The sequence below is a fragment of the Syngnathus leptorhynchus genome, chromosome 3 (assembly GCF_054491065.1).
Source record: "Syngnathus leptorhynchus isolate UIUO chromosome 3, UIUO_Slep, whole genome shotgun sequence".
Classification (NCBI taxonomy): Eukaryota; Metazoa; Chordata; class Actinopteri; order Syngnathiformes; family Syngnathidae; genus Syngnathus; species Syngnathus leptorhynchus.
In genome coordinates, this window is record NC_141197.1 from 1,763,664 (window position 1) to 1,786,680 (window position 23,017).

The 23,017-nt window shown below is 42.1% G+C and overlaps 1 protein-coding gene across 6 annotated transcripts in view; it reads right to left on the reverse strand.

Annotated features, from left to right (window-relative positions):
• Positions 1-1,169: 1,169 nt before the first annotated feature.
• Positions 1,170-23,017, reverse strand: part of herc1 (HECT and RLD domain containing E3 ubiquitin protein ligase family member 1) — a 102,495-nt gene continuing 80,647 nt past the window's right edge. For all 6 annotated transcript variants that reach the window (XM_085906843.1, XM_085906846.1, XM_085906842.1 and 3 more), the window contains exons 55-79: positions 20,916-21,116; positions 20,649-20,779; positions 20,344-20,561; positions 18,554-18,674; positions 18,328-18,474; positions 18,002-18,103; positions 17,079-17,252; positions 16,409-16,708; positions 16,254-16,319; positions 16,028-16,153; positions 14,609-14,747; positions 14,210-14,391; positions 12,217-12,372; positions 12,020-12,142; positions 11,815-11,917; positions 11,502-11,671; positions 11,200-11,338; positions 9,804-9,973; positions 9,534-9,703; positions 9,278-9,443; positions 9,120-9,196; positions 5,847-6,099; positions 3,193-3,345; positions 2,771-3,076; positions 1,170-1,843 (exon numbers count right to left, since the gene is read on the reverse strand). In XM_085906843.1, the coding sequence (XP_085762969.1) occupies positions 1,658-1,843; positions 2,771-3,076; positions 3,193-3,345; positions 5,847-6,099; positions 9,120-9,196; positions 9,278-9,443; positions 9,534-9,703; positions 9,804-9,973; positions 11,200-11,338; positions 11,502-11,671; positions 11,815-11,917; positions 12,020-12,142; positions 12,217-12,372; positions 14,210-14,391; positions 14,609-14,747; positions 16,028-16,153; positions 16,254-16,319; positions 16,409-16,708; positions 17,079-17,252; positions 18,002-18,103; positions 18,328-18,474; positions 18,554-18,674; positions 20,344-20,561; positions 20,649-20,779; positions 20,916-21,116 (4,079 nt within the window). In that variant the 3' untranslated portion in view covers positions 1,170-1,657. The remainder of the gene's footprint in view (positions 1,844-2,770; positions 3,077-3,192; positions 3,346-5,846; positions 6,100-9,119; positions 9,197-9,277; positions 9,444-9,533; positions 9,704-9,803; positions 9,974-11,199; positions 11,339-11,501; positions 11,672-11,814; positions 11,918-12,019; positions 12,143-12,216; positions 12,373-14,209; positions 14,392-14,608; positions 14,748-16,027; positions 16,154-16,253; positions 16,320-16,408; positions 16,709-17,078; positions 17,253-18,001; positions 18,104-18,327; positions 18,475-18,553; positions 18,675-20,343; positions 20,562-20,648; positions 20,780-20,915; positions 21,117-23,017) is intronic.

The window sequence follows — 23,017 nt, forward strand, 5'->3', positions numbered from 1 at the left end:
CAGAAATGGATGCTACATGCTGTGGATCTAGGTGATGGCAGGCACAGGAATGATTGATTACCAGGTGGGCAGAGCAGAACAGTGGAGACCAGGTTGATTGACAAAAAAAGGCCATATATTTCCAAAAATTGTAATCAAAGATTATGAACAAAAAAAAAAAACCACAAAGGCTCCACCAAAGGCACAAATACAACTAAATGACCGGTCAAGGCAGCCAAGGACCCACAGAACAATGATCATATCCAGCAGAGGTCAGAGTGGTACCACTATTGTCAAAAATACGTTTTTTGTTTTTTTTTATCGATCAATTAATTCAGGTTAAGACGCACGTCCCGGTCACGTAATATGTTTCCCCAGTCGAGCCCGCAAAGCTATGGAGCAGATACTTAATAGTGAGTTTTATTTTTATGCGTTTTTTTTTAATCAAACATTTATTATTTATTTATATATTTATATAAAGGCCGGTCCGTAAAAATATTGTCTGACGTAATTGATCTGTGGTGCATAAAAGGTTGGGAACCGCTGCTCTACAGCCTCATAGCATATCTACCCATCAGTAGAACATGTTCAAAAGCTAATAAGTGGCAGCTGGTGAAGGCAAACAAACATCTTAACAAATGATGAATTGGTTGGTGCAAGCTTTGCATTTTAACATGTCTAAGCTTAAAAAAGTTGACTGATAGGACAAATTTTAAAAGGATTAACCAGACAAAACAACTGAAAGTCATCAATTATCATCTATGGAGTACGCTTAAAAGAAAGGCCTGTGAGCGTGGCTGTCAATACACCTATCTGCAACAGCCCTGTAAGGAAATTCTTGCCTTGAATTATTCACGGATGGACACGGACAAGGTCAAGATGGACAGTTTTGAAGATATTTTACCACATTGACATTTTACAATCCACTTTGTTTTAACTGTTGTGCTTAATATTTTGGATACCACTGTGATAGAAGCCAATAAGATAGATTATTTAGAAATAAAATAATTAAAAAAAAATAAAAAAATAAATAAATAAATATATATATATATATATATATATATATATATATATATATATATATATATATATATATCACATCACAGTAAATTGCATTGACTAATAAGAGACATTAACAAATACTGTATATGTCTAAGGCGGGAAAAAAATCAAGATTGAAAAAATCCATTCTGCAGCATTTATTGTAGGTTTGTCGGTTTTGAAAAAAGGTACAGGCAATTAAACAATAAATATGGATGTTACAGCAAGGAATTTGTCATGAAGCATTATACACAATGTACACAATATATTTGTCCTAACTTCCTTCTTCAATATCCTATGCACATTTTCAAACAAATAAACAACTCAATGCAGTGCCCCAAAAATGGGATGCGGAGTAAAGGAAAAAAACAAAACACACACACGCACACACACAAAATGCACTTGTGAAGATTTTTGTGTCATTAAAAATAGTTCCTAAGCCACAAAGACAAAATAAACTTTGTGCTGTTTGAAAATACATAAATGAATGTAAAATGTGGCCTATCTGCGCTGCAGTTCCTAAACTGGTGCAGTGATGATGATGATGATGATAATGGATCTCAGGCTTTGTGAGGCATTCAGCAAAATCTGTGCATGCCAGCACATTTGTGGCGCTCAGATGCGTTTTAAATGAGCGTCAGTAGTCCGTATCAGAGCCCTCAGCATTGTCCACGTTCCGAGAGAGCATGTAATTGTCCATGTCGATGGAGCGGCAGTTGTTAATGGCGTAACGCAGCCGCTCGGCCATGACGGCCTGGCTGGAGTATGGAGGCAGACGTAACTGGAAGAAGCAAGTCTGGGAGGTGGGCAGGCTGTCGTACGGCTGCATGGACGACACAAAAGACAGCCATCAATCACCCAACTGACACCAAATGTTAACATTCACACTGAGCCTGAACAATTAATCAAATTTAAATTGACATTGCAATGTAGTAGAATGCTATTGTCAAATTGCAAAGGCATAATTGGGAAAATTTTTGGTTAGGGGCAGTGCAACTCAATATTTGGTGGAGAGCTCCTGTTAGAGGTTTATTAGCAGTTTTTGAAGATCTGGGGGGTTTAAAAAATTGTTTCTCCCCACAATGCATTTCAATTATACATGGATTTTCACAGGCATTCCCTCTACCCACCTCGAACAGAAATCCATCTTTACCTATGTTTACCCATGTTTACCTTGTCATGAAACATGACAAATTGATGTGATTAGGACACAGATTATTTGTGGTTTAATTTTCAATTTAATTCATTTATTTTGTAGTTGTTTTTGTTGTTGTAATCTGACTCATGATTTACTGGCATATGTTTATACACCACCAACCTATTGTTGGATTGTTTTTTTAATCTTTTTGGTTAGTTGGTTAGTAATTCACTTCCTGAATAATTGATCAGATTTTCCATTTTCTTAATCTTTTGTTAAGAACAATATTGAGGGACCACGTTGCTGCAGTATATTTTGCGAAAATAAACGATTAAAAATGTCACCAATTTGATTGACGCTTTTAAAAATATTATTGATGCAATACATGACTGTGCAGTAATTTTTGTAATAAATAATGGATGTTTCATAATAAGAAGCAGCTCTGCCTTTGCCACACAAATGATGAAATTTAAAAAAACTGAAAAATACTTGGGAGGAAGAACATAAAAAAATAATAATCACATATTAAATTGTAATACTGAAGCTAGGGTGCAAATAGCAAAATATTTTACAAAATGGTTGAGTCCTAATTGACAATATTGATGCACTCACCCTGTCAACTTTCATTATCTGAAACCTCTGCGAGATGTCGGCCGTGTTGGCGGGCAACCTGGAGCGCCCCGATACGAAGCGCATGAAGAGGACTCGCTCCTCGTTGGAGAACTCCTCCAGGGTTTGCCAGAACCACTGCACCAGTGAGTGCTGCTCATCCACCTCTCGGTAGCGCACCACCTTCTTCAGCACGTCACAGCAGATCTCGGGCATCCCGCACACCATCTGCTCCAGCTGTTTGGCTGTCAGCAAGGACAGCAGTGGCACTGGCACGATCCAGGACATGCCTTCGCGCACGGCCGCCACCTGACAGGAGCAGTGGTTGCACCTCATTAGGGCTTGGTGACACGCTTCTTACACTCATTTCTGAACGTTCAGGCATGATCATTCATGACGCTCAGTCACCAAATGAACATCCGCACCTGACGATTAATTTCATGCAGCCGGTAGTCGATAGCTCTTTCCACATATTCCTTTCTGTTGGAGAACGTTAGAGGGATGCTGTTTCCTCCAGGGATGATGGGCACCATCTTGCCATCTGCACTCTGACTGACAAAGGAATCCAGAGGAATCATCTGAAAGGTAAACAAGAACCAATTTTCCTTGATGCTACGGTGCAATCCTTGACTTGTGAGTTTAATTTCTTGTGTGGTCTTGTAACTTCACCCTATTGAAAGGATAATTCAGTTATTATGTCCCCACCAAAAAAACACCAATTGTTTTTTGTTTCAGGATAAATAGCATTTTATTGGAAGGGAAGATGATATGGCATGACTGTTTCCTGTTATTGTCTCCACCTAAGACCTTCAATCAGAATTACGTTAATATAAATCAAAGGTCCATTTATTGCGGTTAGTCAGGCAACACACAATAATACTGTCACTAAAAACAACAAAATATGAATTAAAATATGGCATTTTCCATTCTGACAAACAAACAATGTGCATAAATAGCTCGTGTGATATTATGTAATTTTTTTTGTATCACTAAACAATATCAAAAAACAAAAACAATTGGTTAATAAAAAGTAATTGACAAAAATATTTTAATAAACATTAACGCAAATAAAATTGTATCCAATTAAGCAATAATCAATAGAATAATCGATTCTAAAATTATTCAATAGTGACAGTCATGAAGCAAATATGAGGGAGGCAAGAACAATTCTATAATATAAAGGATATGACGTATTCAGGCTTCATACTTCCCCTCCCTGAGCCATTACTTTATGGCGGTAGAGGAGTTTATGTGTCCCAATCATTCAAGGAGCTAAGTTATCTGGGGCCTTATGCCCCTTGGCAAGGGCACCCATTATCAAGCGGCCCGAGGAGAAGGACCAGACAAAACACACGACTGAAGAGATCCCTATCATGAATAACAAAAATGGAATCAGTCCCTTGCCCGGACCCAGGCCACCGTGGTCGGGTCTGCACCCATGGGGCCTGGCTGAGCTCAGCCCGAAAGGACAATGTATGTACTCATTAGCTCACCACCTGTGAGAGGGGGCATAGGGGTCTGGTGCAACATGAGCTGGGCTGCAGGCAAAGGCCCCAGGGACCTTGCCGGGCCTCATCCCTGGCCGGCGACAACAGAAGCTATGAATGTGGCAGGCCATCTCTCAGGCAAAAAAAGAAGTCCAAGCTGATGTGAGAGGTCGAGAATTTCCAATTAGATATAGTCGGGGTCACCATGACACATGGTGAGAATTGCAGAGCAAAAGTGGGAATACTTATTGTGGTGTTCTGTGCTTATCACGGATTGTCCATAAGGAACACCATGCTTAAAGATAAGGGTGGCCATAAGTGCATTTGGGAGCCCACATTATTTAGATATTTGTAGCTATTAACATTGCATTAAATGACTATAGTCTAAGTTTGGAATGTCTGACTGTACAGGGGGTCCTCATTTTACAATGGCCTTGAGTTACGTTGTTTTGCGTTTACGACACACGTCTCATATTATTTTTTATATTATATATTTTTTCATATTTCATCTCATATATTTAAAGCCTTTTTTATACCTAAGCTGTTTTTGCGTCCTAAGCATTGTAAGATTCGTAACGCGCACGGGAACTAGTTGGTGCGCGCGGCGGAAGAATACACCGCGAGAGAGGCTGTGGACTGAAGACGGCATTACCCACTCACATGGTATATGCCAATTTGGACTGTTGCCTCTCTCTTGCAACGCCCCTTCCAGTGTGCAAGCCAACAACAGGAATAAAGGTAAGGAATTGTTTTCTCTTTTTTTATTACTGTATTGTTTCATTTTATTACTGTTCAGACCTACACCAAAATTTGGTTCAAGTCGCCACGTAGGAATGGATCGACGTCATAAACCGAGGGCCCTTTGTATTTGACTGCCAAGTGTGAGTTTTCAATCTTTGATGTCATGTTCTTGTTATGACTCCATCTGTTTAGAATGGGGCAGTTTCGCAGCCACCTCATCAGTACGCAGTATCGCAATTCAGATAGAGGCCCCACAATTCTTGGAGGCCCTCATTTTATCTGCACCTTCTCCTTGTCGTAAAAATGGAGTCATGAATTTTTGCAGTTGTGCATTTTGCACCTGTCGTTCACACTTGGCATGAAAAGATGCAAAATCAATCGCTGCAAATCATCGTAGGCTTGATCAATCACGTCGCGTATTCTAAGAGTATGCATCTAACTGCTCCCAAAATGCACAAAAAGAATGACACAGCGATTCTGACATTTAGTATACCAGCGTATATCTTCAAGAAATGTATTCTCTTCCTCTCTTTTGTTATCGTTTTTGTCGAGTCTGATGTTGATATTGTCTATCTGTTTATTTATGTATTTAACTGCTGGCAACTGAATTTCCACCCAGGGATCAATAAAGTGTCTGTTGTCTGCCCGCCCGCCCGTCTGTCTATGAGAGTGATTAAAGAATGGAACGAGAACAAGGTTGAGGGCAAGAGGGAGAAGCAAATCCACAGCTAACTACACAGGATGTGCACAAAAAAGGTATCACTTTTCCAGAGAGAGCTGTTGGAAAACTAAATGGAAAAAGAGCTTAGGCAAGGAAATCGTAACATTCAAGTTTCTCCACATTAACCCACCTCATGGAAATTGTCCTCGGTGATGCCGCTGTCTTCGATGTGAAGAATGCTTTTCAGCGTCTGCACGTAAAGGAGGTCCACTTCCTCCAGATCTTCAAGGAGCAGCGGAATACAACACAGCTGTTTCCACACCAGAGGCGCCAGGTGAAGGTCCAGTGGCTTCTTAGTGCGAATGGCTACACCCATCAGGATGCCAAGAAATTTAAATTGGAGCATGTGCTCGTCCAAGCAAGATGATGGATTGAGGAGAAACCTTCGGAAAAATAAACATGTTGAAATCCATTTGCACTGATCATAACCCTTAGTCTAATTGTACAGTTTTTTCAAGAACCATAGAATATTGTGGTCTATGATTATTTTTTACATGTAATCTACCAAATGAAAGAATACATGATCCCTCGTTTATTGTGAGAGAGGCGTTCCAGAACCTCCCACAATAAACAAAGATCCGCGAAATAGAAACAGTATGTGTATTTTTTAAAAGTATTTATACACAATTGAATTGAATGTAATGCACATAATGTTTCTTGTTGGCCATGAAAGGGGATGATTGTATTGCAGGTTGATTTTAAGTGTGGTTTACTTGTCAAGCACTCCAGCACTTCCTCCAGGGACTCTAAGAAGGGTGGGTACTCTGAGCTGCCGTTCGGTGCATAGACACAAACAACAGTCAGGACCCGTCCCCCCACCCGAAGGCGGAGGGAGGCTACCCTCTCGCTCACCGGGGTGAACCCCAATGTGCAGGCGCCCAGCCGGGGGGCAATAAGTATGCCAACACCTGCTCGACGCCTCTCACCGTGGGGAACTCCAGAGTGGAAGAGAGTCCAGCCCCTCTCGAGAGGGCTTGTACCAGAGCCCAAACTATGTGTGGAGGCAAGTCCGACTATGTCTAGTCGGACTTGCTGAACCTTTCTTTCTTGTCAAGCAGCGCTCCTTCTGGGGACTTCAATGCTCACGTGGGCAATGACAGTGAGACCTGGAAGGGCGTGATTGGGAGGAACGGCCCCCCCGATCTGAACCCGAGCGGTGTTCTATTATTGGACTTCTGTGCTCGACACGGATTTTCTATAATGAACACCATGTTCAAGCATAAGGGTGTCCATGTGTGCACTTGGCACCAGGACACCCTAGGCCGCAGTTCGTTGATCGACCTTGTAGTCGTGTCATCGGATTTGCGGCCGCATGTTTTGGACACTCGGGTAAAGAGAGGGGCGGAGTTGTCAACTGATCACCATCTGGTGGTGGGTTGGCTCCGATGGTGGGGGAAGATGCCAGTCCAACCTGGCAGACCCAAACGCTCTGTGAGGGTCTACTGGGAACGTCGGGCAGAATCCCCTGTCAGGAAGAGCTTCAACTCCCACCTCCGGCAGAGCTTTTCCCACGTCCTGGGGGAGGCGGGGGACATTGAGTCCGAGTGGACCTTGTTCCGCGCCTCCATTGTTGAGGCAGCCGACCGGAGCTGTGGCCGTAAGGTTGTTGGTGCCTGTCGTGGCGGCAATCCCCGAACCCGCTGGTGGACACCGGCAGTAAGGGATGCTGTCAAGCTGAAGAAGGAGTCCTATAGGGCCTTTTTGGCCTGCGGGACTCCGGAGGCAGCTGACAGGTACCGGATGGCCAAGCGGAACGCGGCTTCGGCGGTTGCTGAGGCAAAAACTCGGGCGTGGGAGGAGTTTGGCGAGGCCATGGAGAATGACTTCCGTACGGCTTCGAGGAAATTCTGGTCCACCATCCGGCGTCTCAGGAAGGGGACCGTCAACACTGTTTACAGTGGAAATGGTGTGCTGCTGACCTCGACTCAGGATGTCGTGAGTCGGTGGGGGGAATACTTCGAAGACCTCCTCAATTCCACCAACACGCCTTCCTTTGTGGAAGCAGGGCCTGAGGACTCTGAGGCGGACTCTCCAATCTCGGAGGTTGAAGTCACTGAGGTAGTTAAAAAAACTCCTTGGTGGCAAGGGCCCGGGGGTGGATGAGATCCGCCCGGAGTTCTTAAAGGCTCTGGATGTTGTGGGGCTGTCTTGGCTGACACGCCTCTACAGCATTGCGTGGACATCTGCCTCTGGATTGGCAGACTGGGGTGGTGGTTCCCTTCTTTAAGAAGGGAGACCGGAGGGTGTGTTCCAATTACAGGGGAATCACACTCCTCAGCCTCCCTGGTAAGGTCTATTCAGGGGTGCTGGAGAGGAGGATCCGTCGGGAGGTCGAACCTCGAATTCAGGAGGAGCAGTGTGGCTTTCGTCCTGGCCGTGGAACAGTGGACCAGCTCTACACCCTCGGCAGGATCCTCGAGGGTGCATGGGAGTTTGCCCAACCAGTCCACATGTGCTTTGTGGACTTGGAGAAGGCGTTCGACCGTGTCCCTCGGGAGGTTCTCTGGAGGGTGCTTCGGGAGTACGGGGTGCCGAGCCGACTGATAAGGGCGGTTCGGTCCCTGTATCACCGATGCCAGAGTTTGGTCCGCATTTCCGGCAGTAAGTCGGATTCGTTCCCAGTGAGGGTTGGACTCCGCCGAGGCTGCCCTTTGTCACCGATTCTGTTCAGAATTTTTATGGACCGGTGCACCTTTTGGTCAGGAAAATACGGTCCTTGAAAATGTATTTATGACAAAAAAAAAATTGGAGTCCATCAACAAACCTGGTTAGAAAGTGGCGTAGGATTGAAGTGAGTAAAATCGAGATTTAGGTGTACTTTTTCACTTGACACATTTCAAATATCTATAATACCACAAAATCTGCACATTCACTGCCATGGACAGCTAAAGATGTCAAATATTCTTTTAACAGCGATGGCAGTGAATAGGTTAGTATATTGTCTGTTCCTATTATGCTTCAAATTGTCTGGTTACGTCTATTGACTGTCATAGTCTGCCTTGATAATAAAGTGCCCATACCCCTACTGTAAACAGCTAACAAAAAAAGTGCTTGCAATTTAAAGGGCAAGTGCACAGACCCATATCAACCCTGCTCAATGAAAAATCGTGAAGAGACTCTCCCCAAAAAATTGCTCTCAACGAATTTACCCTTATTTCAATGGCCATTTTGGTCAAATCGGAAATCCATCGATCAGCAGGAAATTCTCATCTTTGCATGACTCATATATTGAGTATTATACGAATTTGCGTTGATGTACAGCACATTTTGTGTGTATTGTATAAATGTTCTTGTACATCTATTGGCCGATGTATTGAATATCATGTTTTGGTTTGGCCTCCAATATTTATGTAGCATCGGCACCAACAATCCCATATCAATCTGGTTTTGTTGTTTGCCTCACCGGTCTCTGTTGTAGCCAACCTCTGCGGTGGCATTGGGAGAGGGTATGAGCAGGTCTACCACACCGGTCTCCAATTCCTATGAACACAATTGCAGAACCACAAGAGTAACGGGGCCACCAATCACTCAAGCAACAAGGGATTAATGATCGCTCCATACCTGACACATTTCTGTGATGGTATCATCAAAGACCCCTCCTGCGTCATCAGCTCCTTCGCCCACCAGCTTCACCTTCCAGGCTCTTGAGGGAAGACGAAGGTCTGAAGCATTCAATTTCACAACCTGACGGGCAATCTGCACAAAGATGGGTTTACATTTCCGGCCCCTAACAAAAACAAAGATGGAGGAACAAAATTAAATGGTGAGCAACAAAGCAAGAAGTTGGACTCTTCTACTCAAAGTGAAAGGTACTGACCTTGTGGAGATTCGTTTGACAGTGATCTGGGGACCATAGTTCTTTCCTTGCACCATAGTTTTACCAATAGAGCGCACCATGGGTAGAGTGTACACTCTGGGGGCTAGCAAGGGTCTTAATTGGCCCTGAACGATCCCCCAGGTACCTGCGTTGTAGCGGGAGGTGCAGCTCTGCAAAGCAGACATCATAATTATCAAAAATTATTGTGTTCGACTCATACTAAAAATTGGCATATGCATGAAGGTTTAATGTGTGGGTGGGGGTGAATACCTGGTTGTTGGGACTAAGGTTAAGAAGTCTCCAAGATGAATACATGAGATCGGAGAAGTGATAAAGGAGGCGTAGGCGAGCTCTCACTGCTTCCATGCTGACTTCCTTGAGCACGCTGTACTGCGGAGGTACAGCCACAGGCAAACCGAGCTGTAGAGGGACTGAAGAGCCTGAGGATGAAGCAAGCGTCAGTCGAAAGAAACTGTACACAGGTCAGACTGACTGAATTATAAAAGTTGGTCAGTGCTTCCATTCCTTAGGCCAGCGGTTTTCATACCTTTTAAACAAACTACTACCAAACGCAAATACCGTATTGGCCCGAATATAAGACGATGTTATTTACATTGAAATAAGACTGAAAAAGTGGGTGGGGGTTGTCTTACATTTGGGGTCTAGACATTATACCCATTTTCACTTGTGCGCAGCGGTAAGTTAAAGGTCGTGTGCACGCCGTTTGATTGACAGCTCCGGCGCGCTCCTTTAAGTTTGCCTTGCATCGTACGAGTAGCCGTTAAGCAGCGGCACGGCGACTAACGGTCGCCAGCAAATGTATTTTGTTGTCTCACTTGATGACTTATGTTTGGTGTGTTGCTGAGAGTATTTGATTTTTGGAATAATTCAGTAACACAATCAAAGCTGAACCACGTCCTCCCTCCTGTGTTCTGACCGACACCCTGGGGCGAAAAGAGCATAACCATCTGAGCCAATCCCCTATACAATCCTCAGGTTCCCCAACAATAGCGGTAGCAGTTTGCATTATTTTATTGCAATGTTTTTCCTTATTCAGATTTGTTTCAAGACTCCAGTTAGACTTCACTTTGATGGTTAATGCAGTTATTGCAATTTCGTTGTTTTATCACAGTAGATTGGTTTATTTACATTTCAAAAACCAGAAGCCATTAATTTACAAAAGTGATTGCACCTTAGTTTACATATTTAAACGTTCAGATATTAAGATGTGATAGACAGTTTTTGCATGATTTGAATGAGGCAAAATATCATGCTTTTTCTCTCGAATATATTGTTATAATCATTTGTTTCAGATGAAGTGTAATTATTTTCTGTATAAAAATTAAATTTGGTGTTCAAAAAGTCTTTTTTCAAACTTGAGTCTTGAAAAAGAGGGGTTCGTCTTATAATCGGGGTCATCTTATATTCGGGCCAATACAGTAAATGTGGTCATTTATGACCATGAATTTCTATACGGTACTCAGAAACACAGTATTTTTGTAGATTTGCAAACTATTTGAGAAAATGTGCCTCTTGTGCACATCTTACATCTTTAAGTTCAGCTCGTGAAAAATGGGATCAAAAATAAGAGAGTTGCATGTAGACTTTTGGTCAGTGTATTTCAAACTAATGTAGTGTGAGAGTCAGATTGTGTGTATATGTTGACCTGGGGCGCGGGGTGGTACAGATGGAGCGGTCCATGCTGCACTATGGCAGCGTCCAGCAGTGATCTGGTTGATGCCTTTGCTCTGCAGTACTGTCACCAGAGTTGGTTCTCTTACGTGGTTGGTGTGGCCCAGACCCAACTAATGTTAGAAAAAGTTAAAGACATCCATTAAAAAAGGAGATTTGCAAGATTACTGTATACATGAATAAAACCTTAAATGCAGATACAAACAATGTATTTTTAGCAATTCAAAATGCTTGTGGAAGTTATTGTGGGTGTTTCATCAGCTTCCAGTGGGTTACCTGGCCCTCTAAGTTGCTGCCCCATGTGTAAATGTCACCCGTGGAGGAGAGAACCAAAGTGTGCTCAGCCCCTGCAGCAATATCCTGGATATGGATCCCTGACAGAGCCGGCACCTGTTGGGGACGGTTGTGGTTCCGTGCCCGGGCTTCTGGCAAACCAATGAGGCGGTCTAGAGCGGATAATTAAAACATTTTGGAAAAAGAAATAGACACCCTTCAAACGTATTTGGATGCATATCCGGAATGTTAATTGTACTTTACATTGCAATTATTAAAAAATAAGTCTAAATTGAACATTTCTATTTGAACCTACCTTTACCAAATGTAAAAACTTTTCCATCTTTTGATAAAGCCACAGAGAACTGTGTTCCACAAGCCACTTTTTTTATGCCAATTCCACACAGCATTTCCACTTTCTAGGGATTGAAAATTCAAATGATTACCAAGTACATCAGGAACTGTAGTCTAAACAGGAAACTAACTGACACGTGCTGCTCAGATTATTCAGAAAGCCTAACCTGAGGAGAAGATTTGGCTGTTGAATTTCCAAGTCCTAGTTTTCCATAGTCCCCATCACCAAAAGCCCACACCATCATTCCATCAGCAGAAACCACCAACGTGTGGTTCAAGCCACATGCAACCTGAACAGTGTAAGAAGCAGTGTTGACACGGGCTGCAATAAACTGAAATCAAATTTCCCTTCAGTAAATCTGACCTGCCCAACTTGATATCCTTCCAGAGCCGTGACCTTCTCTGGTAGTTTCTTGTTGGAAGTGTTTCCCAAACCAAGTCGACCATAATCCCCATTGCCAAAAGTGAAAAGCTTTCCATCACCTGTTACCACAGCTGAATGTTTGAACCCACAGGACATCTACGGAGAAGGGGGGGAAAAAAAAGCATGTAATCAATGACATATGTGGCTGAATTGATTACGTCAGACTTATTAAGTCTTTCAATGAAATGATGGATGAGATTTGAAAATACACTAGTCAGGAAAAAAAACAAATTTGACTGGAATGTGCGCCAGTAGCGTTGAGGAGGAGTCCTCACCAACCCACAACGTCCTCAGTCGAAGTGAAACACTCAATTCCAAAGAGAAATCACCACTTGGGTTCAGGTCAGGGTGAGGAAGTTCTACTCATTTATGCCATTCCAGGTCTAACTATTCTATGTTGTACTATTATAAGTTCTCCTACCTGAGCACTGAGGTCCCCCAGCAGACTAAGGGGGGGAACCTAAATGTGTTGCCATCCATGTCCTTAAAGAACAATATCTTCACAAGGCCCCAACCAGGATGGTACGTGCCAGGCTGGTAGTAATATTGGAGCATTTTTACGAGTAAAAGGACAGAATTACAGTACTTGTATCAGCGTATCAAGACTTAGTAGTTTCAACCAAGGTGCTGTGCCTGTGGTTGTCCGAATTGGTGGTCTCAGTATCACATCTCTGCTTTCCACAGAAGATATGATTCCATTGGCTACGATCCTACTCTCGCTGGAGGGGTTCACAGCAAAGTGAAGAGGTTGGGAAGAGAATCAGCACGGTCAAGACTGAGACGGGTTCTCCCACAAACAGCCTGATTCCACCGTGTGTGGTCCCTTTTCCATTACAATGTTTCAACGCCTAGAGAACTGTTCCTCAAAAGCGTTTCCAACATGATTCTAGTTAGTGAGATAGAGCTGCTTCCTAGACCAAAGTATATATCATACATGTGTTTTACAACAACACAGACTTATTTCAAATTTCATGTAAAAACTTTTGCGAGCTACGAGCACCTGCCAGGTCCATTGCGAGCTGCGAGGACCTGCCAGATCCGTTCACTTGAATGACAGCGAGCTCTCCTTTCAAATGAATGAGAGGTCAGCAGGTCCCCAAAAAGAGGGTGAGGTGCATCCAATGGAATCTTCAGTTGGGCTTGACCACGATGAAGACGTCCTAGCAACCGCACCCTGCAGCCTTGGTGGTCCATTGACCTGATGGTTGTGGCCTGTGGCGGCCACCAGAGAACTTTGGATGCCGAAGGGTGACCACGACAATCTGCCTGAGGCAGTAACTCTGAGCGGCGGCCCAATGAGAGATAGTGTGGAGTGAATGGACCTGGCTGTGTGCGTTCGGCTTGTGATTTACCACAAGCTTTATTATTTCATCAGTTGGTACATATGAATTTGTAAATATTGTTAAACGCATTGTTTTTAATACAACACGTGTTTTAAATACACGTGTACTACATACGTATACTGCTGTCTTTATGCCCTGGCGGCAGCCAGCCAGCAGCAGCTGTCTCTCACTGGCAATTCACATTTTTGAATCGCTGCAAAAAGAGTGGCTGAGACTTGCCACTCGTGAAATATGGCAGAGCCCCACACACTGTGAGTGTGCAACTGATGCTGGCACAAATCTCGTCCAAAATGATTGACACCCTCTGAAATTGAAAAACAACAAATTCCAGGCCAAGCGAAGGCGTGGCAATGCGGAGCCAGACCGTTTTGGATTCTGGAACGGAAAGGTGGCTTATGTCTCCTGGCTAGCCTGGCAATGTTTTGGGATCTCCCAGGACGCGTAATGTGAAGCGGCAGGGGAGAGAGAAATTGGAACTTTACAGCTAAGGCTTCTGCCCCTTCGACCCAATCATGGATAAGCGCAAGATGTGAGCGATTGGCGGTGACTGAATACAATGTACTCCATGGGATTTTAGGAACATGACTGACCTGCACCACCTCTTCTCCTTGTAGAGCTTCAATCTGTCTTGGTCGGCGCTGGCGGTCACTGTTTCCGTGGCCCAGCTTGCCATAATCACCATCGCCCCAGCTAAACACCTCACCACTCTCAGTCAGCGCCATGGAGTGGCCGTCGCTACCACATGATGTCACCAACTGAGTCACCACAAAACCTGACGGAACACCAAGAAATTGACACAAAGATAAAAATTACTAATGATTACAAGAAAAGAGACCTTCTCAGTAGTCCTGACTAATGCCCCTTCTTAAACAATCATAACCAACTGCAGACAATTTGAGTCTTTATTATTTGTCAATAATCTTACAATTTCATCAAAGGACCAACAGAAAACTTGAACATACAGTATAAAATGGATAATTCAACACCACCTTGAAGAGCTGAGATGACGGTGAGAACATGCAGGTCATCAGAGTTGCCTTGACCCAGACGGCCATAGCTGCCCTCTCCACAAGCCAACACAGTCCCATTTGGCTGCATAACGAAGGTGCAGTTCTGACCACACACCACCTAGTGGGCAAGAGATGCTGAGAGACTGGCCAAAAAGGAATTGACTAAAAGTTGAAGAGTTCAAATTATGCAAAAAAGATATATTTAACTTTGGGTAAAACAGTTAAGATACTATATAGCAAAATATGACCTGACCAGTTCTTCAATCTGGCCCATTAACACACTAAAACCAAGATGGCAGCTTTTATCCTAAAACTGGTTGTTTATAAAGTATTTATTCATTTGTTCTGTTTTCAAAATCAGCTAGGATAGGCTCCAGCATGCCCGCGACACTCATTAGGAAAAGCAGTTAAAAATAATGGATGGATTGATCGACAAATTATAGTAGAAAACTTGTATTGAATTTTCTTTATTTTAATGATAATTAATTCAAATTATATAAGTTATGGTTAGTTATAATGAATGAATTATTTTGTTCATACGTTTTAGATATTGTCACACTGGTGGACTGCTTTGAACATCCGGCTCACAGTTTTGAATTTATGGGTGTGAATGCAGATTCTCGGTTTTGTTAATTTTCTTTGGGTACTTCCACCTGCATTCAGAAAATATGCATGTCTCTAAATTTAGATGAGAATGTAAATTTGAATGGTTTGTATATCTATGTGCTCTGGAATTGGATGCCCACCAGTTCAGGGTGTACCCCACCCTAGATGACATGCATTATTTACATGCAGGATTTGACTACTGTCGTGCACAAAATGGCTTGAACCATTTTTTGAATCACATATGGCCTGAGAGAATAAAATGTCTCCCACCCCAGTTTAGACAAAGATAATTCCTTCTAACCTTAAGTTGCAACAACCTGATCCGTGGCCTCGACAAAGCTGATATTGTGATAGTCACAATATTAACAAGTCTCAAAATTAACCATTTTAACAGTCACACAATTACTGTATTTTCCAGACTGTAAGTCAAAGTTTTTTTTCATAGTTTGGCCGGGGGTGCGACTTATACTCAGGAGCGACTTATGTGTGAAATTATTAACACGTTATATCATTTCACATGTTATCTTCACACTAAATCGCACAAGGCTGCTCTAGCCCTGTGGAATAATTAGAACTGCAACTGACAATTTCAAGATGACATGTCTGTTCTTGGTGGTGGATTTTATCAAATAAACTTCCCCCCAAAATGCGACTTATACTCCGGTGTGACTTATATACGTCTTTTTCTTCTTTATTATGCATTTTATGGCTGGTGCGACTCCGGAGCGACTTATAGTCCAGAAAATACGGTATACTAGAGTTGTCTTTCACAAAAACGTAAACCACATGTACCTGTTGTGCCTGTGAGAAGGAAGGTGCAATGGTTGGTAACAAGATATTTCTGCCTGCCTCAGCCAATTGGCCATGTCGTCCGGCACCCCACAAATACACATCGCATTTCCCTCCAAGGTGCCAGTCCTGGAAACAGCCAACAAGCAGATTTTGTGAATATGGACAAAAAAAGTCCTATCACCATTAGTAACTGTTTTGTGTTATGTACAGGCAACAATTTACTTACTTCAGGTCGAGAGGTAGCCCAGGACATGATTTGTTCATCCATACCATCGATCCATTTAGAGTTGTCCTGTAAAAGGACACAGCAGAAATAGGATGACTTGAGACGTTAATTATAACAATTTGAAGTGTAGAACCAACGTTAACACCCTCCCTCACCATAAGCAAAGTGATTTCATGTTTGGGAACAGGTTCCAGGTCAGGAACAACAAAGGACTCAGGAAAGCTAGCACCTCGAGCCAGGGCCTCTGCTGCCTTCAATGTTGTCGAGAAGCAGTCCAGCCAGGCCCATTCACTGGCACTCCAGATCGCAGACCCAGACTCGGGCGGGCAGTGTCTGAGAGAAGGTGGCACTGGTGGGAAGCATAGGAGCTGGTCTAGGTGGAGTCCCACTGCCAGAGAAGCGAGGCACTGCATGTAGGGACTGTGGATAAGCTGCTCCCCACACACGACATGAGGCTAGACATTCCAAAAACAATGCAATGAATGAAACTGGAAAGGATGTTTTGCATCAAGCAACAGCTGAAATCACTATATAAATACAGATGCATTGCACTGTATATGTTCAAGTATGTTAACTGATAGCTAAGAATGTTGTTGAGTGTACAGAATTTGAGCAATCTACATATGTACAGGAGAGGTTAAATTGTGTGCTCCTTGATCAGAGCACGATAGAAATTGAAAGCAACAAAGAAATAAAAGAGTTCAGCATGGTTGGTAAATTGGTATTATTTCTTGTTGGAACAAAATATTTAAATTTGGAAGAAAATGATGTACCTTTACATTTAAGATCATTAAAATAATTAGCTAGCATATTAAATGTCCATACCTTCTCATATGCATATTGCTCCTGCAACATGACAGGTAGTCTCTCCAGGAAGGCCCTCATGCAAGGTGCCATATTGAGGCCAACGACACCCTGCTTTTTAAGAGCTGTCCGGCAAGTGGCCAGCACGTGGTTGCTTGTCATGAACTCCTTTGAGCAATTTACAACCAACACATCCTAAAAAAAACACACACAGTAGATTAAAACAATGCAGGAGATAGTATTTTAATAATAAAAAAAAAAAAGACAGCCGTTAAGTAATCTTGAGTGGAATTTGTAACTCACACCCTGCTGTCTTTGTTTATTGCAAAGCACAATGTGAATTTTTAAGAAATAAAACTGATCAGTACATAAAAAAAGACCAAGTGTTCATTTGTTATACTGTTATATTTTTATTGTTTTAATAAAGCCCTTGCTGGGATTTATGAGAAATAAAAATTGGTCCTCAATATAAGAAAATTGCTCCTCAAAAGCACCTCGTACGGTGACGGCTAATTTCCTGTCAGAGCCGTGTAATTTCTTCAGCTTCATGAAAATCCTCATGCGGTATCCAAAAGAAATAAAAGGGTTGTGGAAGGCTTGCGAACCACAGCCAGTGTTAATTGACTCGACTCCAATGCTTTCTATTGCTTGCAGCGTTCCGGAGAAGACCGCAAAGCAGCCGTTTTGCACCCGGCGTGAATTAGGCGTGACACTGATATTTGCTGCTTGGGCCCTGTCTTATACTAACTAGATTTTCGCCCAGCCTTCGTGTGTGTGTGTGTGTGTGTCTGTGCGTGCGTGCATCTGTGCGTGCGTGTGAGTGAGTGTGTGAGTGTGTGTATGAGTGGGATGACTTCTGCTCCAGCAACTGAACCTACTGCCACCCCTCTGCCATCTCAGGTAAAGCTTCCTAAAACTGCCAGTGAACAGGACACATGCCTTACCTTTGATCTGTTGGAGCAGACAGCAACACCCACATCTGGGATCCACACAATATTCTGAATGGCCCCTGAACCAGCAACGACAGTTTGAACCACTGACCCATCCTGTTAAGCACACAAAATGATGAGTTCATACATACGTAGCAGACTGCAGACACCATACATGAGATGTAAGAGGACATATTTTACACAGGAACAAGATAATGTATATTTTGGAGTCCGCCCCTTAAAAAGACCTGCTGGCTCTGACATACATCTTTGTGATGGGAACTTGGCATTCTTATTCAATAACTGGGGCTACAACTTCCAATTCCAGCATAATTTCTTACTCTCAGCGACCAGATGTTCATGAGGCCTCCAACTCCCCCTGAGGCCAAAGCAAGACCATCAGGACTAAAGGCAACCATTTTCACTGGAGTTATGTGGCCCTTCAGTTGGAAAACACATGTTGCGCCTTCTTGTGACCATTGTGATGACTGCAACACAACCACAGAAAAAGCATGTGAAAGTAAACTGTTTTGTATTACTAAGAATATTTATGAAAAAGAAATGTACCCTGCGTTTAGGATTTGCTTCTTTATCCCACCACCCCTCTGAGTCTGAGGAACTGCCTTCTGGGAAGTTTGAGATGACTTGTGGAATAGTCCAGACTGTGACCAGACCATTCTGACAGCATCTGAAAAACATGGCGACACATGAGACTCGAACCAATTATAGTCAATCCAGTTGTGATCACGTTTATATGCACTAACTAGACACATGAATGAATAAAAAATTATGAAGAATAAAAAATATGTATATAATAAAAATGAAATACATAAAATAAAATAAATATTTTGAATTCAAATTTTGCAAACTTGTTGCGAGGACAAAACGAGAAAATTATTCTGGGTTCTAAATGATATACAATAATGAACTTTGTTTGCCTGACGTGCTTGGTGATTTGCATCTGCATGGTTTAATCAATTATTCATTTATCTGTCTTTAAATGGCTTTGGGTTTTCGATACTTGGGAAGGACCAAATCCCTAGCTGTGTCTACCAAAGATTAATTTGGGCACAATTGAAATATTTAGAAATGATAATGGTTGTTTGCACCGACAGTACGACCTACCCTTTTTTCTTTTTTTTTTCTTATATCATGTATTCATTCTCTCTCTCTCTCTCTCTCTCTCTCTCTCTCTCTCTCTCTCTCTCTCTCTCTCTCTCTCTCTCTCTCTCTCTCTCTCTCTCTCTCTCTCTCTCTCTCTCTCTCTCTCTCTCTCTCTCTCTCTCTCTCTCTCTCTCTCTCTCTCTCTCTCTCTCTCTCTCTCTCTCTCTCTCTCTCTCTCTCTCTCTCTCTCTCTCTCTCTCTCTCTCTCTCTCTCTCTCTCTCTCTCTCTCTCTCTCTCTCTCTCTCTCTCTCTCTCTCTCTCTCTCTCTCTCTCTCTCTCTCTCTCTCTCTCTCTCTCTCTCTCTCTCTCTCTTTTTCACCTTCTCTTTCTTTCTCTTCTCTTTTTCTCTCTCTCTCTTTCTCTCTCACCCCCCCTCAAAAAACATGCTTGGTAGGCCGATTGAGCACTCCAAATTGCCTCTAGGTGTGAGTGCGAGTGCGGATGGTTGTTCGTCTCTGTGTGCCCTGCAATTGGCTGTGCACCGGTTCAGGGTGTCCCCTGCCTACTGCCCGATGACGGGTGGGATAGGCTCCAGCACGCCCGCAGTCCCTGTGGGGAGGAAGCGGTTCGGAAAATGGATGGATGCTATGATATATTATTTTGTTTAGAATAGGGTTTTTTTAAATTATAAAGTATTCTTTGTCCATCAAAAATGTTGAAATAAATCATTATTAAATATATGTTTATCCATTTACAGACCTGCATTTTTTTCAATTATTATACATCCATCCCTTTTCTGAACCGCTTCTCCTCATGAGAGTCACGGGCGAGCTGGAGCCTATCACAGCTGACTTCGAGTAGTCGGCGAGGGACACCCTAACTGAACAATTACACGTTTTTTTATTTACATTAGTTTTTTGTTTATCATAAATGCTCTTTATTTATCAAAATGTTGTTTTTTATTATTGAACCATACATGTTTTTCCAGTTATAGATAATTATTTCTGAGAGAGAGAGATAGAGGGATAGAGAGCATGCAAGAGAGATTAAAAAGAGAAAGCGTGAGGGAAAGCTTGTGTGTCTGTGTGTGTGTGTGTGTGTGTGTGTATGAGTGTGAGAGAGAGAGAGAGAGAGAGAGCGAGAGAGAGAGAGAGAGAGAGAGAGAGAGAGAGAGAGAGAGAGAGAGAGAGAGAATACATTTAGGAAATGATTCACCAGTGTTTGTTTATATTATTTCTTGATAATGACCTACATTGCTAGCATGTTGAGGGGCTTTGGGCCACTTCCAGGTAAACTGCACCAGGCAACACCATTAACCAGGGAGGGTTGTTTAAGACTTATCAAACAATGCCATCCATTGCCCAGTTCAGATCCTGAGTCAGCATTGGCCCAGAGCTTCACAGTCTCTTCTTTGGCACATGTCATCAAGATTTGTCCTGTTGGACTCCACTTCATGTTACTGATTGATTCCTGAAAAACATGCACAATAATTCCTTTGATAATGTGTAATGTGTAACCTTACTGTCTACAATTAAGACTTGTTGGGATTTTCTTTACATTGTGAGCATCAATGACCACAATCGCTCCTTGTTCTAAAGGCTCTTTGGATCCAATCAGTAGCTTGCCATCTGCGTATCCCACCGCAAAAGGCTTGTCTTCTCTGTACCAGGCTATGGTCATCACTGCCACTGGTAAAAATAAATACAATCAAAATGTCAATTGTATGTTCCACTTAAAACAATGTTGTGGTTTTTCGTCATTCACAATGCTGTCAAAACCATTATTATTACATTGACAATAAAATACATAACACATCTGCCATACCATCTTTCCTATAGCAGTGCTCCAGTTCAGTGCGGTGCATACTGCAGGAATCCAATACTTCAATGAGGCCCAGCGATCCATCCATTCGACCCACCAGGAGCATGTCGGTGGGTTCCCCAGACCACAAGGACTCTGCTTCATCTTCAGGCCAAGTCAGTGCTGAAACCCAATGAGGCTGCACATCCAAAAGGCCTTTACCACCTTCAAGGGAAAAGTAGAATAGAATAGAAAGCTTTTATTGACATTGTAAAACAACAGACAAACTGGAGGAAACAAAATTGCAGGTGGATTCTCAATAATAATCATAAAACAAATAGAGGCTAATCATAAAACAAAGAATTGTTGCTATGACTTTCAGCTTGTCCCGTTAAGGATTGCCTGAGTGAGTCACTTGCATGATTTGTGTGGTAAAGCTTGTGAATAGGTACGATTTTGCCACTGACTGTAATGAATGTCATATCTTCAATAGTATGTCAATGGCTGGAAAAAATTGGAATAATAATTTACTCTTCAAACACTGTATGTACAATGTATTAAATTAACTCAAAGATGGTCAATGGCTTAGCCAGAGAAAAATGTCAGTAAACGATGGAATTTTCATGTGCAATAAAAACATTTATATCATACTTTGTCCAATTTATGGTCCACTAGTCCTCATTTGGGATGTGGATCAGTTGGAGTGGAGCAGAAGCCAGTTAACTCCTCAAGAGGCAGGGAAGACCATGGAGTGGTCAGCCGTTAATCGCTCTCAATCATTCAATCACTCATGGGCAATTTAGTCTTTAATCTTCAATGAACATACAGTTGTGCTTCTAAGGGTAAGTAACGTTGTGAGCACAACTGTATATATGTATTACCATTTACCACCAGATGGCAGAGATACAGTTGTGGTCATAAGCTTCATTATCAGCACAACTGTAACAATCTAGAACCTCTGTCCATGATATAGACAGGCTCACAACAACCCACTGAGCCACAGTCATTTAAACAGAGCACAACAATTAAGAAAAGTTGTGAGATATATTATTTCTTTGTTGTAATAATTCTTATTGGATTTTTTTTTACGGTTAGAAAGCCTGCTATTTCCATTTTAAATATTGCTACATTTGTAAAGAACATTTATTTGTGGGATACGCAGCAGAACTGACAATTATGTAGGTTGCAACCATGAAAAGGCCAAAAAAAAAAAAAGAAAAAGAAAAACCCTGACCTTGCATCATCATGAAAGATTTTTTTTGCATGGAAACATAAAATAACACAAATGACAATAATTTGTTCATATAAATTCATATTACAAAAGGCTCAGATTAAGAAATCCTAAAAGAATGTATTGTAATTCAACTTTTGTGGACTATCTTGCAAGCAGTGGCGAATAAAAAAAATGCAGGCTGAAAGTTTGTGATGGGAGGACGTTAACACCTAGTGCTTAAATGGACTGCATTTACTATCTGGTAATGCAAGCAGTGAGGGTTAATAATAATACTGTGCCATTTATAGATTGTGAGAAAATACAATACGTATACAGTATAGTATAGTTTAATAAATGGTTTTATTGCACATGAAAATTCCAAGTAATAGTTTATAGGCAACTACCGTATTTTTCGGACTAAAGGTCGCTCCAGAATATAAGTCGCATCAGCCATAAAATGCACAATAAAGGGAAAAAACCCCAATATGTAAGTCACATTGGAGTATAAGTCGCATTTTGGGGCAAATTTATTTGACAAAATCCAACACCAAGAACAGACATGAACCAGCAACAACAGGCTAAACGATAAGGTATGCTAACGTGACATATACACAAACGAGGAGCTGAGAACAGGCCTGACGTAACATTCAGAGTTATTCAAGTAAGTATTACATAAATAACACGTTTATCAAACCATCTGTGTCACTCCAATTCATTAAATCCATCGATCGTGCTTTATGTAAACAATGCCACGTATGGGCCGCATATGCTGACGTCGGATCCGTTGTAAATTGCATTTCTAATTATTCCACAGACCCATATAACGATATATAAAGTATATTTCAAATAACTATCATATTAAAACAATATTATCAAACCATCTGTGTCACTCCAAATCATTAAATCCATCGAT